General features: G+C 42.0%; 1 protein-coding gene across 1 annotated transcript in view; it reads right to left on the bottom strand.

Moving 5' to 3' along the window:
- Positions 1–18,743, bottom strand: part of LOC121458911 (phosphatidylcholine translocator ABCB4) — a 53,351-nt gene that overhangs the window by 22,123 nt on the left and 12,485 nt on the right. Inside the window, exons 7-17 of the mRNA XM_041668298.1 lie at positions 18,256–18,427; positions 16,661–16,785; positions 14,199–14,370; positions 11,680–11,793; positions 11,235–11,345; positions 10,904–11,029; positions 8,361–8,564; positions 7,628–7,798; positions 6,359–6,520; positions 2,115–2,291; positions 748–894 (exon numbers count right to left, since the gene is read on the bottom strand). Coding sequence (XP_041524232.1) covers positions 748–894; positions 2,115–2,291; positions 6,359–6,520; positions 7,628–7,798; positions 8,361–8,564; positions 10,904–11,029; positions 11,235–11,345; positions 11,680–11,793; positions 14,199–14,370; positions 16,661–16,785; positions 18,256–18,427 — 1,681 coding nt within the window. The remainder of the gene's footprint in view (positions 1–747; positions 895–2,114; positions 2,292–6,358; positions 6,521–7,627; positions 7,799–8,360; positions 8,565–10,903; positions 11,030–11,234; positions 11,346–11,679; positions 11,794–14,198; positions 14,371–16,660; positions 16,786–18,255; positions 18,428–18,743) is intronic.

The following is an 18,743-nucleotide window of genomic DNA, read 5'->3' on the forward strand; positions in this document are numbered from 1 at the left end:
TGTTTATGGTCTTAACATAGATCAATGCCTGACATCATGAGACTAGTATGTTTCAGCATGTTGGAGGACAATTTGTTTCTATTCAACAAGTCTCCCCAATAATCATAGAGGGTGGTTAAGGTGTTTACACAGCACAAAGACAGACACTTGGGATCGCTTCGTACTCACGTCCCTTGCTGGGTTTACTGATTGGGTTTGAAGCTGCACGGTTGGCAGACACTCTGAAATGCCCCCACATGGTTAGCTATGTGCTCTCCATCCCCAGGCACTCTGTGAGACTGCTCATTCCACACATGAAGAAACAACTGTGCAAGTGTAGTTCCTGGGGTCACCCACATGCTCAACATGGAGGCCAGCCCGTGCCTAGAACCTGGGCTTGCCGGAGAGTAGGATGTGAACTCACCTTCCCATCCATTCCAACCCCTCCGGGCCTGTGGTCCTGTGAGCCAACTGCCAGCCCTTCTAGATAAACACATACGAGCTACCACCTGACCCGGGTTTCACCCAAGTGATGACAGTTAACCAGAGTGATTTCTTCGTTGTTTTTATACTTTGTAAGTTCCTAATGTTGTGACAGGATGCTTCAAAGGCTACTCATTTTCTCTTATAATAAGATTGGCTTTAAAAGGAAATTAAGGGCTCTACTTAGGTTAATCCGAAGGGACATAGCCCCAGACCTGGCGAGGCTGAGCTGAGCAGTCTGATGACATGTCTCTGCTCAGGTTGCCATGGATTCTTCACACTTACAGCTATCATCTCTGACAGGATGATGGAGATGGCTGGCTGGAGGGCCCCGTTGACAATGGCACAGACTGTTCCCACCACAAAGTAGGGCCACTCCGTCTTATTCAGCTTCAAGACTTGCAGAAAAGACACTGGTGGCACATTTGCATCCTAGAACATATAGATGTCAGAACAAACTGGTGATACCGCCCTTTGGTGCCGCAGACACAAGCTGGTGACCACACAGTCGTTCGGTGCCACAGACACAAGCTGGTGACCACACAACCATTCGGTGCCCACAGACATGAGCTGGTGACCATGCAGTCATCTGGTGTTGTAGACAAAGAGGAGGCATGACTATTACCCTCAACTGTTATGCAGACTCAATACAAAAATATGTCCTGTCTTTGACAGTACCTACAATGACACAGGGTTGAGCATGAACCTTACACACAGGTGAAAATTTCCACGCTGTGGCCACTGTCTCTGATCTGCAGCTTGTGAGGTAGCAGGATCAAAGTTTCAGCTCGGGGTCTGTGTGATAGTCACAGTTAGGCCACCTGAGCTGAGCTATAGTTTCCCATCAGCATATAACGCTATGGCCTTGCCTTTCTAACAGCGATGCTATCAGATCAAACGAGGCAATAGACAGAAACAGATGGATCCATATCCTCTCAAATGTAGAACAGCATCATTATCAATAATGATATTTCTCTGCCCAGGACTGCCAGATTAATCACAACCCCTTTCTTATCACAAAGGCTGATCCCAATGATGTGGGATTTCACTGGTTAATAAAGGCACTGCTTTGGGCCTATAGCAGAGCTATAGGGAAACAGAGCTAAGGTGGGGGAAAACTAAGCTGAATGCTGGGAGAAAGAAGGCAGAGTTAGGAAGAAGCCATGAAGTCGCTGCCGAAGACAAATGTGATTTTGCTGATAGGTCACGACTTCGTGGTGATGCACAGATTAATGGAGATGGGTTAAATTAAGATGTAAGAGTAGCCAAGAAGAAGCTAGAGCTAATGGGCCAATCAGTGATTTAAATAATACAGTTTCTGTGTGATTAGTTCAGGGCTGAGCAGCCGGGAACTGACAAGTGGCCACCCACTACATCTCAGGACTCATTTGGGACTAGTTTTAATATCTCTGGACTACAAAGGTGAAGATTAAACATCTCAGCACAACGACTATATTTTATCTTTTTTTCCCTAGGAAATCCTTTTTTCATTCCCATTTGTTTGATTCACTGTCAAATATATTTAAAAATTGGATTTCCTTTTCTTTAAAAAAGCATGCAGCCCACAGTAAGAAACACATATTCTTTAAGGCTAGGATTTCAACAGCAAAACCCCAAGACAAAGGCTTTACCCAGAGCGGAAAATAACTTACGAGTTCACTGGCGTCTGCCTCTAGCCTGTGCTGATGCGCTCTTGAACTTTTAAGACTTTTCTTCGTGGAGTTCCTGAATAAGTGAGCTTTCCAGCCATTGGGGGCCATGCCGCTTGCGGCCTGTTCTTCACTTAGTTCAACTTCAAATTCTGCTGACAGGCTGTGGCTTCCTGATGTCTGAATGACAGATAAATCATTAAATGTGTGTGTGTGTGTGTCCAGATGAGTAGAATCTCCAAGTTTAGAATAACAAAGCAACTCTAAATGTTATATGTATCAAGATATCTACAGAGTTAAATTTAAACCAGGTTGAGGTTTGAGAACAAAGAAACAGCACTAAATTGAGCATCCAGTGAGCCCTCAAGGTCACCATGGTTCCTCCTCCATTTCTGCTAAAGGACCAACAAGGAACTGGGAGTGAAGCACAATTAATAAAAACTCAGGGTTAGAAACTGGGGTTCAACCTGAAGATCTGAAAAGCCAAAGAGCCAGCCACTAACTCTAACTGAACCTCAGTGTGAAATGGCGATTCTTCCTCCTAGAATCTCAGGAGCCTGCATCTGAGAGCGGACTCACCCCATCTTATATTCCTTTCTAGGGCTTGGATCAAAAGCGTGCACCACTGGGACCAAAGGCATGCACCACCCGATTTCTATGGCTACTGGGATTAAAGGTGTGTGTTACCATAACCTGGTCTGTAAGGCTGACCAGTGGGACTGTTTGACTCTCAGATCTTCAGGCAGGATTTATTTATTAAAATTCATTTGAAATGCCACTACATGGGAGGGTAAAACAAAACTCAGAAGTAGGCATGGCGAGGGGACCAAGGGAGAAACACACAGGTCCTAAATTCCCCAGAACTGTTAGGAGCAGCAGAGGTGATTCAATGTAGCCCGATTCACTTCACATGGGATAACAAGGCCTAACTGGCTAAATTTGGCAGCACTACTACTGACAACTAGCTGCATATTATTTTAATTTATTCATATTGGACGACCATTCAGTTTGAAAATGAACGTGTTCTCTTGGGAAAGAAGGCCAAGAGAATATGGTACAGACTTTAGAGCAATCTGTTTGTCTCCCAGCCGAAGTCCTTGTAGTAGCGTGAGGCCATTCTTATGGATTAAACAGACATGGGACAGATAAGGATGGGTAAGAGTTATTTCACTTGAGGATCCCACATGTCATCCCAAAGCCTTGCTCATAATCATGTCAACATGAAAACTAAAATGGATTTAAAATACCATGTCTCTGTTTCTTTAGCTGTAATTAAGAGCAAAAGCAACTTAAGGGACAGAGAAGAGCTTTGATTGGCTGGCAATTCCAGGCTAGGGTCCATCCCAGTCACAGCTTGAGGGAGCAGCTGCAGTGGATCCAGCATCAGGAAACAGAGAGCAATAAGACAATGGCACTTTGTGAGTCCGCGATTGTCTGCTCAGGGAATGGCGCCACCCACTGTCAAGGTGGGTCTTCCCACGTCATTCGTGAAACCAAGATGGCATGCCTCAGAGGCCCATCTTCCTGGGGGTCTAGATTCTGTCCAAGTGACAACCTTACCCATTATAATTACATCTATTTTAAAATAGAAATTGATAAAGAGCATTTATATAAAACTGAATTTTATATATTTTTCTGACATTTCATTCTTTGAGGAATTTGAAATTTTGAAACTGTCCTGTGTCCGGGTCTTTAAAAACACAGTAACAGCTCAATAAGACGTGATCCAAATAGCAAATCCATCCTGTAAAAGTGGCCCGTAGCTTTCCAGGGTACTCAGACATTCGTGTAATTTGTTTACTTTTTAGGACATATATGTAGTATGTATAACATATTAGCATATATGTTTTACTTGACATGTACTGCACACATTGAGTGAACTCAGTGTGCTATTTTGTGTGGGGTGCAAATGTATGTGTGGGAGTGTGTGTGTATGTGTGTGTGTATGTGAGTGTATGTGTGTATATGTGTGTGTGTATGCGTGTGTATGTGTGTGTGTATGTGTGTGTGTATGTGTGTGTATGTGTGTGTGTATGTGTGTGTGTATGTGTGTGCGTGCGTGTATGTATGTGTGTGTGTGTGTGCGTGCGTGTATGTATATGTGTGTGCGTGTGTGTGTGTGTGTGTCTGTGTGTGCCCCCTGAACATGTGAGTGAAGGGCAGGTGACAACCTCAGGGTTGGTGCCTTGGATTTCTCTACCTTTCCTCTTTTTCTGAAAGAGGGTCTCTCACTTGTCTGGAACCCGCCAAGTAAGCTGGCCTGGCCACCCAGAAGCCCCCAAAGATCCACCTGTTGTCCCCAGACACTACATGGTACATGCCATCATGCCTGACTTTTTTTTTCCTTCTGGAAACTACCTTAGGTCCTCGTGCTTAGAAGAGGAGCATGCTACTGGCTGAGCTGCCATCCCAGCCACCAGTGAGCTTCTCTACAGGTGCTTAAAATCGCCATGACTGGTCAGGGTGATTGACATTTTGGTTACTTTTCAAAGTCTCCCCTCCTCGTGCTAGTGTGCCAGGAAAGTAACTCAGTGGTGGAATGTTTCCCTTGCACAACAAGGCTCTAGTTTCAATCCGCACAGATGAAAAGGAAACAATCTCTCTCAGCTCTTTTGACATCCAGAACTCACTGTGGTCATAGTTGCCCTTCTGGGCTCTGGAACATTCTTTCCTTCTGCCTGCATCTCTGCACCTGTCAATCATCTTCTCCCTGGCGCTCCCTACCACTCCCCAGTCTCTACAAACCATAATTCTATTTCTTGTTCTATAAGAGCACTAGCTCTCGCATTTCAGGGCGAGGCATTCGGAAATATAGCCATGACTCTCAGTAGGCTTGCTAATCCCAATGCGGACTGATACTCAGCGGGCTGGGGCTCGTCGGGAAATTGAGGGAATTGTTAGCATTGCTTTCAGCTGTGCCTGTACTGCAATGTTTAAATAAAGGAAAAAATGTTAAAAAACAAAACAAAACAAGCTAAGTATTCAATTTTAGAGAAACAAATAGTTTCACATACTTCTATAACTACCGCTGAGTAATTGAAATAATATTTCATGATGTGTACCGGAAGTGTCAAGGGGGAAATCTGCGATACACACACAGGAGCTTATCATAATGCCAAAGCAGACGCACATAGTTTAAAATGTACGAACTACAGTCACAGCGACGTTCTAGGTTACTTATTCTGTAAGGCTGGTACACTGAGAGTGCACCACAGGAGACGAGGTGATGGTGTTTTAGTGGCTAGAGAACACAGGAGACGAGGTGATGGTGTTTTAGTGGCTAGAGACCACAGGAGACGAGGTGATGGTGTTTTAGTGGCTAGAGAACACAGGAGACGAGGTGATGGTGTTTTAGTGGCTAGAGAACACAGGAGACGAGGTGATGGTGTTTTAGTGGCTAGAGAACACAGGAGACGAGGTGATGGTGTTTTAGTGGCTAGAGAACACAGGAGACGAGGTGATGGTGTTTTAGTGGCCAGAGAAAACAGGAGACGAGGTGATGGTGTTTTAGTGGCCAGAGAAAACAGGAGACGAGGTGATGGTGTTTTAGTGGCTAGAGAAAACAGGAGACGAGGTGATGGTGTTTTAGTGGCCAGAGAACACAGGAGACGAGGTGATGGTGTTTTAGTGGCCAGAGAAAACAGGAGACGAGGTGATGGTGTTTTAGTGGCCAGAGAAAACAGGAGACGAGGTGATGGTGTTTTAGTGGCTAGAGAAAACAGGAGACGAGGTGATGGTGTTTTAGTGGCTAGAGAAAACAGGAGACGAGGTGATGGTGTTTTAGTGGCTAGAGAAAACAGGAGACGAGGTGATGGTGTTTTAGTGGCTAGAGAAAACAATTTTTTAAAGCCAACCATTCACTTCCGAAAGCTATGAGTGTTGCCACTTGCTTTACCAAGTTTGTCTACAAAGGATCGGGAAATTGCAGCCTTTTCCATGACCACTGTAGGTCTCTCTCTCGGTCCACTGAGAAGGACCTGTTAGTTTGGACACATGCCCCAGACAATCACTAATCACTGGGTTAATCTACTGGGTACATTAACTGTGAATTTTGCCTTTGCCTGTCTTCCCCTGACCTTTCGCTCTTTCCCAGGTTATGAATTAAGGCTTTGAGGCTTGCCTAATTTTAATGCCTCGATCTAGTCATATTTCCTTGTGTGAAATTAGCTGCAATTTGTTTTAGTAACTTAAAGACTACCGTATTCGCTGCCCAGAGAGCAGAGGGAAAGCAACTGGGCAAGCGGTACCTGCGTGTTCACGAGTTTGAAGTAGACCCCTTCCTTCTCCATCAGCTCCCTGTGACTTCCCTGCTCCACGATGACGCCATCCTCAAGCCCGGCGATGACGTCAGCATTTCGGACTGTGGACAGTCGATGGGCGATCACAATGGTGGTGCGCCCTTCTCTAGCCTAAAGGGGAAACGGACAGATCTGTGGTGCACTGGGATTATGGTGCAAACACTGTCAATCAACAGGCACAAACAAGCCTTGGGTAAGACGCTGTTTGAGGTAGAGAGTGACACCCACATTTTGGTGTATGCATAGGCACTTCTCTTCCGTAGAAGACAAAAGTCACATTTGAGCTCCAGACCAGGCAGGGAGCAACCCTTTCAATCTGAGGGCCGATTACTCTGGAACACTATGGAGTTTCTGATACTCAAGAAAGTTAAAGGTTTGTTTGTCCGATGGGCCCTACCTCTGAGCTGTGTGGTGCACTGAACACTGGCAGAAACATTTTAGGGAGGTCATTATGAAGCCATAGCTTTCTCCAGATCCTGATCTGAACATAATTTACATGTTACATACATATATATTCACATATTTATTTATATGTATTTTACATATATTTCAATGTATTTGCCCTTTTATTGGTTTAACAAAATTAGTAAATTTACAAAGAAAAAGCTTAAAATTTAAAATAAAGTACAGTGAACCACAGAAAGGGACACTATGCTATCACTAAAAATTGTTATAGAAAAATGCTTAGAAATTATAAATTTTTTTTAAATATTTATTTATTTATTTATTATGTATACAATATTCTGTCTGTGTGTATGTCTGCAGGCCAGAAGAGGGCACCAGACCTCATTCCAGATGGTTGTGAGCCACCATGTGGTTGCCGGGAATTGAACTCAGGACCTTTGGAAGAGCAGGCAATGCTCTTAACCGCTGAGCCATCTCTCCAGCCCGAAATTATAAATTTTTAAAATTAATTTCTTCACATAGTTTACCATAAGTGCTTTCGTCAAACAGAACCAAGCACAAGAAAGAAGCAAAACTAGACGGTTCCTCCCACAAGCTTTAATCTAGGTTCATTGCACCATGGTGGACGGTAGCCAAGACCACTGACCTCTCTCTGCGGCAGACCAGGAGAATCGATAAACCCCAAGAGATGACTTCATTTGCCCTATGGGTTTGTTTCTCAATCTAGGCTCCAAAAGAACTGACAGAGATTTGCAAACCATTCCAATTTGCTGTCTCTCCCCAATCCCGGGTGTTTATCCCTCAGGTACTGACCTTATCCAGAGCCGCCTGTACCTCAGCTTCACTCTCTGTGTCCAAGGCTGACGTCGCTTCGTCCAGCAGGAGGATCTTGGGGTTGCGGACCAGGGCACGAGCAATGGCGATTCTCTGTTTCTGTCCCCCACTCAGCTGCGCCCCTCTATCACCAACCAGGGTGTCAAATTTCTAAACAGAAAACCCAGAAAAACTCTGGAAACATTCATTCAACCAATTTTCCAGTGTTGGGGATCAAACCCAGAAGGGTTTTGAGCATGCTCAGCAAGCTGTCCACCATTTGCCTGCATGTATATCTATGTGAGGGATCACCTGGAACAGGAGCGACAGACAGTTGTGAGCTACCATGTGGGTGCTGGGAATTGAACCTGGGTCCCCCCAGAGAGCAGCCAGTGCTCTTAACTGCTGAGCCGTCCCTCCAGTTCATGTCAGCCTTCTTCAAATATTTGAAACACGGAAGTGTGGACTTTGTAGAGACAGATGGAGACAGCTGAAGCTTTGACTGTCATAATGGGTCATAAACCCTAACAAATGAACACTGAATTTGAAAGTTACTACCACATAGCCTATATGCTTTTATATCGTTTTCATACAAATATAGTCTGTCATCCTTAACTGAATAATTCAAGGGATTCACCCAGCAAGGCTGAACAACCTTGTAACACAAACTTTAGGCTTTGAAGCAACAGCTCAGTCCCTAATGTTTCAGATCTGATTTTAAGGGAGTCTTTACCTGTGGTAATTTCATGATGAACTCGTAAGCATTGGCTTCTTTGACAGCTTTCTTTATCTCCTCCATGGTTACATTGCCACGGCCATAGCGAATGTTCTCGGCGATCGTGGTGGCAAACAGTACCGGCTCCTGACTGACCACTCCGATGATTTCCCTCAGGTACCTGACATTGAAGTCCCGGATGTCCTGGCCATCGATGCTAATCTGGAAGAAAGACTTCCTATTCGGTATCTTAAACAACCTGATCTCTAAGGCTCAATGGCTCTTTACTGTGAGAACATCTTAGCTAGTATTGAATTCATCCAAAAGTTAGATATAACAATTAAAATAAACAGTAATACGCAAGGATAAAATAAAGCATCCATAGTTTCTCCTGATATTTTCATATATATAAAAATAGATTATTAATGATCCTCCATAAGAAATTTTAGATATGTAATTATTTGACACAGTGCTGAAAAAATGACCCCAAGGCCTTTTATATACTCAAGGGCTCTTCCTCGGCAGTGCGCATCCAGTCAGTGATGTTTTAGGCATGCCACTGTTTCAATTACTAACGATAAATTTAAGTTAACACGCCCCCTTACCTAACTAATCCACATTTATTTAGATGGCATTTTGGTGTTTTGTTATGCTTAACATACCATAATTTACTTTATCATTTCCTAACTTTTGAACATTTCTTTTTTCAAACATATTCTAAAAGCGAGAATTATTAAGTTGAGAAGAAAGATTTTTTTTTTCCTTAGTGCCAATTTACTGTTGTTTGCTGGGCATTTACTCCTTGATGAAGAAAAGCTAAATACATCGCTTCATAAGTAACTTAGTAATGGACAGCATAAGCAGAAATAAACAAAACGTCTTCTTCATTATACCTTACTAGGACTGGGGTCCATTGCTGACCATTTTTTAATTGTTTGTTCTTCGGCAATTTAATGTTCAATACAGATCTACGTAAATAATGCATTCTGCTTATTTCACCCCAGTCCTGGCTTACCTTCCTCCCGTCCCTGTCCCTGTCAACTCTCCCTCCTACCTACAAGTCCTTTCCGTGGTTCGTGTCTTTTTGCTGTATTTTTTGACCCACTGAGGCCATCTATGTGACTATGGGTTTGGAACTAATGTTAGAGCCTGGTGGGCTCATAGGGGCAGGAGTATACAGGTAAAAAATGGTTGTCCTTCTCCCAGAATCTATATCCCATAGTTTAAGCTGACCATTTCTCAAAAATACTTTGTAAATTGATATTTATCTTCTCCTTTAAAGCTTAATTGTTTAAGAATTCCATGCATTGATTGATACATTCACCCTCTCGTCCCAGCTTTCCCCAGATCCAGCTCCCTTCCACACCCACTAATTCTTATTTATATATACATATATATAAATTATGATTTATATAGAGAGATAAAAATTATATTATCTTCATTTACATACACCACACACACATAAATGAAGTCCAACCTTTGTTGTCTATATACTCTTGGATGTAGTCATGTACTAGAGTACGGTAGACCTATCAGGGTATGTAAAGAAAATAACTTTATATTTATTCTCCAATCATTTGTTTGTTTGTTCATATCCTAAAATCATAGGAGCGCCCAGCACACTGTGGGTAGTTTCATTCCCTGAGAAGGTGGCCTGGGCTATAGGATATAAGTGAGCATGATGAAGAGAGAGCCAGCTAGCCAGCTCACTTCCTCCATGACCTCTGCTCCACGGTCCTGCATGAGTTCCTGTCCTGACTCAATGATGGCTGTCGCCAGTAAGGAGAAGCCAAATAAACCCTTTCCTACCCTCAGTCGCTGTTGGCCATGGTCACAGAAAGAGAGCTAAGATCCTTTGTAGAGTTGTGTTTCATAGTTGATGACTAACATTTGGGAAACACAATGTCCTTAAGTTGGGACAGCTGAAGAGGAGTGTAAACTAAGTTAGTCTTGTTAACTTGGGGTTTCAACAATTCCGATCGTCATTCTCTGTACAAGAGAATAGCCCTCTTAGGAAACATATTCTGAAGTCTGTCATATCCTGTAGCTTAGCCCACATACACGGAAAAGGAGAAAAAAGTAAATGGGTCAAAAATAAAGATGATCTAGGTGAAGGGTATGTGTATTCCCTGAGGGGGAAAAAAGAGAATATTCTAGCCTGTTCTCACCTCTGTTCTGGTAGGAGATTCCGATTTCTCCGTGTTATACTAAAGCTAAAGAAAACAATCATTTTTGCTGAATGTAATTGCAGTTTTACGATATCTGTGGCCACAATTCCAGACTGTCAGAAATAACTTTGTGGAATTTGTTTTGTCAACTCAGACTCAGCTGGGAGCAGTATTTGGTGACAGAAGAGTCCTGTCTAGTGCCTGTTGTTTCAAGGCTTTCACTGAAAGCATTTGCCCCATGCCCAGAAATATGTGCCTTGTCCCAATGTGTTGCGACACTGTGTGCTCTTGCCAAGCTCAGATGCACACACGGATTTATCTGTAAGAAAACAATATCTAGGGCCAATTTATGCCCAGCTTCCCCAGCTGGGGAACTTGGCTCTTCCCACTTACCGTACCCTCTGTGGGGTCGTAGAGCCTCTGCAGCAGCTGGACAGTGGTGCTCTTCCCACAGCCACTGTTGCCGACCAGGGCCACTGTCTGTCCACTCTGCACCTTCAGGTTGAGGCCCTTCAAGATCTGCAGGAGAAAGCAAGGCAGAACACACTTCACAACACAGCTCCAAAAGAGGAATAATTCAATACTAGTTAGAATTAGGGGGAAAAAGGAATCAATTAAGAGTTTAACTCCAACAGGACAAAGTACATAAACATCCCAGGAAGTAGACTATAGAACAATGATCAGAGATTATTTAAGCTGGGAATTCCAGTACTATTGACAGTACCTTGATATTAGCCCGAGATGGATATGAAAAGTGAACATCACTGAAGTCCAGATTTCCTTTGATGCTGTCTGGTTTGTGTCCTCTCTCTGAAAGACTGTCAATTTTAGGATTCTAAATAAAACAAAATTCAATGACTATTTTATCAAGGAATAAGCAATTATAATTTTAAGGAATAGGGCTCATCAAATGCTAAAAATAAAACCTGGAGTGGCATAATCTTGTTCATGTGAGCAAACCCACAGTGAAGGTGTGGTGTGTGTATGCATGTGCATGGCCCCTGTGTACACGGATGTATACATGTGCATGTGTGTATGCATGTGTGCGTTGTGTTACATGAAACGTTTATAGGGGATATTCATTTTATTTCATGTGACGCCTCACTTCCAGTTTTTTGACATATATGTGTAGATTTTCTAAATGGCCAAATAGGTATGCTTTTACTCACGTTGTCAATAATGTCAAAGATCACGTAAGCTGCTCCTCGTGCATTGGCGAAAGCATCAATACAGGGGGCAGCCTGCCCCACACTGAAAGCACCAATGAGGATTGAGAAGAACACCTGAGCGAAAGAACATGGGAATGGTTAGGGCAGAACGACCATCCGAGTTAGAGCTCGCTTGAAATACCAAGTACAAAGGAGGGAATTTAAGATTTATTGAACATGTAGCAATCTTTATTTCATATTAAGAAATTGTATTTGCACATCTTTATGGACACATTGTGCTAATTTGATACATGTATATAATTAGAGTGATAAGCACTTTTGTCATTTATAAAAAATAAAAACTGCTTCAGTAGAGAACAAAATTTATAAAAATCAATATAGCATTCTATTACCTGTGCTTTTCAGCATCAAAAATAAGTTTTGCTTAGTCTTCCAAACTATTTGCTGCATTTTTCTGATTATATAATTACCTGTCATAAAGACTTCTGAAACCCATTTCATTAGCGCCAAAGTTAATGCCACCAATGTACTTTCCCACTAGTGTTATTATTTAGTTCTTTACCATTTTCTCTATCTCTGTGGGAACTGCACAAAACGTTCAACAGGAAACATTACAGATTTTGACCCCATGGAATTTTTCCTTGAAAGGCTATTGCAGACTTATATATGGACATATGGACAAAATTTTGTGCAAAATGTTAACTTATTTTTTTTAAAATACCTTCTTGTAGACCAAGATGGTCTGAAACCCATTATGTAGCCCAGGCTGACCTGGGCCTCATAGGAACCCCTATTTTCTAACCCCAGTCTCCTGTGTGCTGAGATTAAAGGTGTGTGTGGCCATTCCTAGTCAGTTCACCCATTTATAGGACACGAAATTTATAGGACTCTGGTTATTCTGTTCTACAGCACACAAAATAATGCATTTTTCTTCTTGTTTTTTCACTGAAAAATAAACTCATATATAAATTCAAGAATACAGTTTCAGGAAACCAGATTAATAGCATACATAATTTAAGAAAAATATAGAAGAGAAATTACTCTCTTCTCTCTAGGCATAGTAAAACTTCTACATATAGCTTATTTTCTCTGAAACAACAGTCTTGTTCATGTTTACAAAACCCAAACACATTTAATTATCTGTCTCTTATCTCAATATAAATAAGGACCAATGAGAAAAACTTCTCATCAGAGTAGATGCTAAGACGTTAATGCAACAGTCTCAGCGCTTTGTGTGGGGATCGCCAGGTTCCCTTTATCTTGGAAGCCACTTTCAGCCTTGTGACACGGATATTCTCCTCATGCTACAAACGTGAGCAAATTCATCACAAGGTTAATGGCAAAGTCACGATGCGACTCTGTCGAGTCATCAGGGGGAAAGGAGGAAGTGAGAAAAAGTGGCCAACTGACACAGAGCCGCCAGAGAAGAGAGGGCTGGGGCGGCGAGGTTGTTACTAATACCCTCAGCCTTGCCCAAGGCCTGGTGAAGCCAGCGTAGTGTACATTGTGAGATTCAAGTTTCTGTATGGAAAAAGTTCAGGGACCGAATTATACTTAGGATTTTCATTTAAAGAAACAAGTTTTGAAACATTTCTGTTAAAATGATTTTGTACTGACCAACCCCAACATGGGACGATGATCACAAAATATCAGTGGTTTACAGAAAAGATTGCCCAAGGAAGACCTAGATATTATGACCTCATTTTGGGGGAGAGAAAGCGTATATATCTGAAAAATACATACCAAAATTCACCATCAAGTCTACATGAATTGTTAGACTGTAAGTAATTAAAACTTTAAAAGTGTTTATTTTAATCTTTAGAATAATTAGAATATGTTATTTTCATAACCGTGTCATGAGGGCATTTTCACATAGACAAGTGAACTAACAAATTTTCTTTTATATTTTAAGAAGCTGGTACTTACTGTGTTGTGAATTGAATTCTATTTTATACAATGACCTATCTATGATAATAGATGTATATTATATCCTCAAGTTAAACTCAACAGGAGAATAAGGGTATTTCCAATACATGCTATTCCATTCATAAATTCTTTCCCTCTTCATTTCCCTTTGCATGCATATGTATTTCCCCAGTATGTTATTAACTTGTCCCCATTCATCACTAGGACTTGTATGTTTCAGAAGGTCAGCTCTACCCACACGACAGCAAAGATAAAACAAACAATCGCAACCTATTCTTCCAAAAGAAGGAAGATGGAAAAAGAATAGGCAGGGGCTGGAGAGATGGCTTAGGGTTAAGAATACATCCTGCTCCTGCAGGGACCAGGTTTGGTTCATCATACCTATAGCAGGTGACTCATCACAACCTTCTTTAACTCCCGGTCCAGGGGAATCCTACACCTCTAGAAGGTACTTGCACTCATCACACACACACACGCGCGCGCACACACACACACACTTTAAAATAACACTAAAATCAAATCTTTAAACAAGAAAGAGAAGGTGGGGGTAAAATGAGCACAGATTGCTCGTAAACATCGGAGGTATTACTTACAGTCACTGCATTTCCAATAGTATACTCTTTTGAGATGACCAGAGTGGACCCATACCAGAAGGCCAGTGCGTAGGATGCATATATTAACAAGAAGGCGATGCCCATGGATATGTTCGCTGAGATAGCCTTTTTTATTCCAATTTTTTTGGCATTTTCTAAATGTTTCTGATATCTGCCAGAAAATGAAGAGGGGAATGTTATGATGAGAAAAACAATTTACAACCTGAACCATAATCACCTCTTTTTCAGCAAGGAGTTTTTTTTTTTTTTTTTTTTTTTTAAAAAAGGTAATAAACTCTTGGGAGCCCCAGCATCCTGAGAAGTGGCCCCATTCAGTCTCAGGGCTCACTAGAACAGACCTAGCCTGCTCCTCACCGGCCTGCTTCATCTATGCTGAACTCTCCCATGCCAACTAGTGTTCCCATGGCTGCCCCGGAATTGAAGTCGCACTCCTGGAGTAGAAACAATCTTATTATTATCTTCATGGCCAGCATCACCCATCAGGATTAAGGTAGGATTAAAATAAACAACATAACCCCAGATGGCTACTCTAGACTCTTTAATGGTTACATTCTTAACCTTTCTACTTCCCTCTCTATAGAAAAGAACATTTTCGCTAGATTGCTCTTCTGGGTAAGGGATTTTTATAAATCAAGCTGCCTTCATTGCCAAGTCAGGTGTAAGGTCAGGTGTCTTTCTCCATTTTTTTTTTTTTGACTTTAGTTTCATTGACTGAGAAATGGAGGCAAGAACTCTACCAACTAATGCCTACTTAGGAAGATAATCACGAGGCTGGCGGATAATTACAAAGCGGAGTTAGTATATTAATGGCTGTATAGCTGGTGGCGAACTTGCTAATTCTTGTTTCTGTTGCTCCTACCATACTAGAACATATTTTCTTATATTTTTCATCCTATTATCATCTTACTTTTGAATGATATTTTAGTATCTGAATATTTTAACTTCACATGCAGCTATATATGTATACATATGTATTTACAAATCTTATGAATGAGTTTAACACATCAAAGTATTTTTACATCAGGTTAAATTAATTAAATTAATTAATTAAATTCCGTGCTAGATTCAATCACTGTAGAAAGTCCAGGGTTGGCTCCCTAATGGATTTCCAATGAAACTCTGAGGGAAAACATCATATAAACTGGAGGATTTCTTTTTATCAACACTCCCCAGCAACATCACTATATTTTTTAGTTCAACCAAATGAGGCATGGAAATTCATTAGTCATTTTTTTTAATGTATGCTGCCAAGCAGAAAGGTTTTCCTAAACGCCTCTAAGCACCCAGTTCTCTAGAGTCCTTTCCTCCACTGTGGATGCTGCACTCATCCAGCAGAGCTGTGTTCGAGGAGGCAGCCAGGGCACCACATCCAACACTGTGGTTCCTGCTGAGCGGCAGAGCCTCCAGGTGCACGCAGCAGCAAGGTTGCCCTGTGCCCCAGGGTGACGCAATGCTCCAGTGAGAGTGGGCATGCCGTAATTACCTTCACTGGGTAACGGAGCAGCGTGATTACACGGCCATCCTGAGGTCCAACTGAGGGTTAGTGTGGTCTGTGGGGACTATTGTGTACAGGAAGCAGCAGTGAGAGAGAAAAAAGGAAGAGGTTAGAGAACCAGAGACACGCTGGCTGTGAAGAGGGATGGAGAACAGAAAACCAGAAAATGAAGAGGAATGGGTTGGAGAACCCGTGTATTTAACACTGGAAACTTGGGGAATTTCCAGACACTGTATTCAAAGAGTTGTGGGTATCAAAAATCTCACATAAAAAAGATATCTATATGGGGTCATATTTCAACTATATAGGGGTAAATTATTTTAATGAGAACATTAATGATTTATATAGACATGTATTTGTCTCCAAACTCATCAAGATATGCAAACTAAGTATATAGAGCCCTTTATCAATGCTATCTCAATGAAATTGCTTCTGTTTGTGTTGTTGTGCTTCTTAAGCAATTGCTTGTGTCCTCCAGCACATGGCCACAGAGAACGGCTTCTGGCATTGAGGCAGAAAGCCAGATGGGGGGTGGGGAGCTATGTCCGGTTCTCCTAGCCCCACAGAAAATCCTGGGTTGTGACCAGGAGATCCACATCTCAGATTTTTCTCTTCCGTATTCCAGTTCATTGCCACTAAGGGATTGGAAAAGTAGACAGTACCTTGGTAACTGTACTTTATTGATGGCTTTGGGACCCTGCATGTTTTCTTTTATGCAGTTAAAACTATTATGCTGGGAAGCAAGCCCCTAGGCATCATCGGGCCTCTAGAAGAGTCTGTAGAGCACAGAAGGATGACAAGTCACAGCCAGTGGCGACAGATGATTCTACCATATGGGGAAGGTGACTACCAGGAAAGAGAGAGCGGTAAACACGTACCACAAAAGGATGAATGAAACCACGGAAAAGTGGATTCTTTGAATCAGCAGACAAAGAAATTTCCTGACCTTTCTAGTTCTTTGTTCTGGCCCCCGAAAGCTATCACGGTCCTGATGGCTCCCAGAGCCTCTTCAGCCACGGCACCTGCTTTTGCGTATGCAGCTAGTTCTTTGTCACTGAACGTTGAGAGGATCTGTTCAGAAGAGACACAGTCACGACTTTTGCATGGAGAGAAGAGGTAAAAGACAGTCTTCACAGTGCTTTATCCCCCACTTGCCCACATAGACCCTACGCTTTACATCACTGAAAGCAGGTCTCAAGGCGGGTCTTGGCGTGCCTCTTATAAAGGCTTGATCCGGGCTACCCGAATCATCAGGGACAGTTTATTTGAGAATCCTGTCAAATCCACACCTCTCATATGTTTTTTTTTTCTGTCAACTCTGAAGTTAGATAAAATAAAACCTTATACCTTGGAAAGATGAATTATGCTTGTCCTTTCTAATGTCATAATTTGTGTGTGTATGAGAGATGTGTATATATATTTATGTGCATAAAAAGAGTATTAATAGCAAAAATACTGTATCTTATTCCAAGCTCAGCATCCATGTTTCTTAAAGATAGCTCATTAGCTTAGAGCTCACGATTAGTCTAGGCTGTCTCAATGGCCCTCCCCAGGCCTGGAACTCACTAGTTAGGCTGGGCCAGCTCAATGGCCATCCCCAGGCCTGGAACTCACTAGTTAGGCTGGGCCAGCTCAATGGCCATCCCCAGGCCTGGAACTCACTAGTCAGGCCAGCTCAATGGCCATCCCCAGACCTGGAACTCACTAGTCAGGCCAGCTCAATGGCCATCCCCAGGCCTGGAACTCACTAGTTAGGCTGGGCCAGCTCAATGGCCCTCCCCAGGGATCTGCCTGTCTCTGCCTCCCCAGTGCTGACCTTACAAACTTGTAACACCAAACCCAGGAATTTTTTTTTTTAATTTGGGTTCTGGGGATCTAACTAAAAAAAAATAAATAATGAGGACTTATCCTCATTTTTGCAAGGTGAGTTGAAAATGATACTTTCAAACTATTAATGGTGATTCTAGATAGTAGAACTAGATAATAGGATGGTTAAATAAGATAGCAGAGGAGAAAAATCAAAACAAAAGAGATACAACTAATTAAGTGAATCATCAGACTTAAGGTGTATGAAAATAGCCACCAAATTCACTCTACTCTAAAATGTTAGCTCAAGTAAATATGATTTTATGTGTATGCATACAAGTTAAAATCGACAGAGTGCTATGTAATTGTCACGGGGACCATAACCCCTGCCCCGTTTAAAACTTCTATTATTCATTCAATCATTTGGAGGACTATGTTTAAATTTGTGTTTCCTTAAATAAAAATAAAACCATACCTGTTATTTCAAACATCACATGAGAATATTTACTCAGAGAGGTAACAGTGAAATGAAGAATAGTGATTAAGGTAAGAACTGTAGTGTTTGGAATCATATTAAACATTAATATTGATATTAAAGCTCTATGTGAAGGACATACATGGCTTCTGCCGACACTGAGCACACCTCTGAATGGGCAGTAGATACACATACACGCTGAATACACAAAGCAACGCTCTGTGGGCCAGCACACAGAAGAATGTTGGGGTTTCACACACCTTTGCCCACACAGCTGTAGAGAGCCCCAGGATGGGGCTGATGGCCATGATCACCAGTGTGAGCTTCCATCCTCTGAGGAACCCCACTATGAAGCCTGCAAAAAACGTGGCTATTGCTTGAAAGAACATTCCAACCTTGTCACCAATTCCTTCACTGATTCTGGAGATGTCACTAAAAAAGATCACACCTAGGTGGTTACGGTCAGGAGGTCTTCAGTCAGAAGGTGAAGTAGACATTTAATAAACACACAGACAAGAACACCATGCCCATCCTACTGTGAGTCTTGTTTAGAGTCAGCCTCCTGGCTCTTTCCCCATGAAAACACTAACAAAGAAAACTCAGGATGAGTTCATGTTTCTAAGAAGTTAAGGCTATGAAGCTGATCCTATGAAATCCGTTAATCCTATCACAGAAGCATTAACACTGTGGCCAAGAGTCAATTTGTTTAAATGAAGAAATTAGAAAAGGTATTACAACAGTCAAAGCA

Source organism: Microtus oregoni, unplaced genomic scaffold (assembly GCF_018167655.1).
Source record: "Microtus oregoni isolate MIOR12 unplaced genomic scaffold, Mior012 000018F_ref0000195, whole genome shotgun sequence".
Taxonomy (NCBI): Eukaryota; Metazoa; Chordata; class Mammalia; order Rodentia; family Cricetidae; genus Microtus; species Microtus oregoni.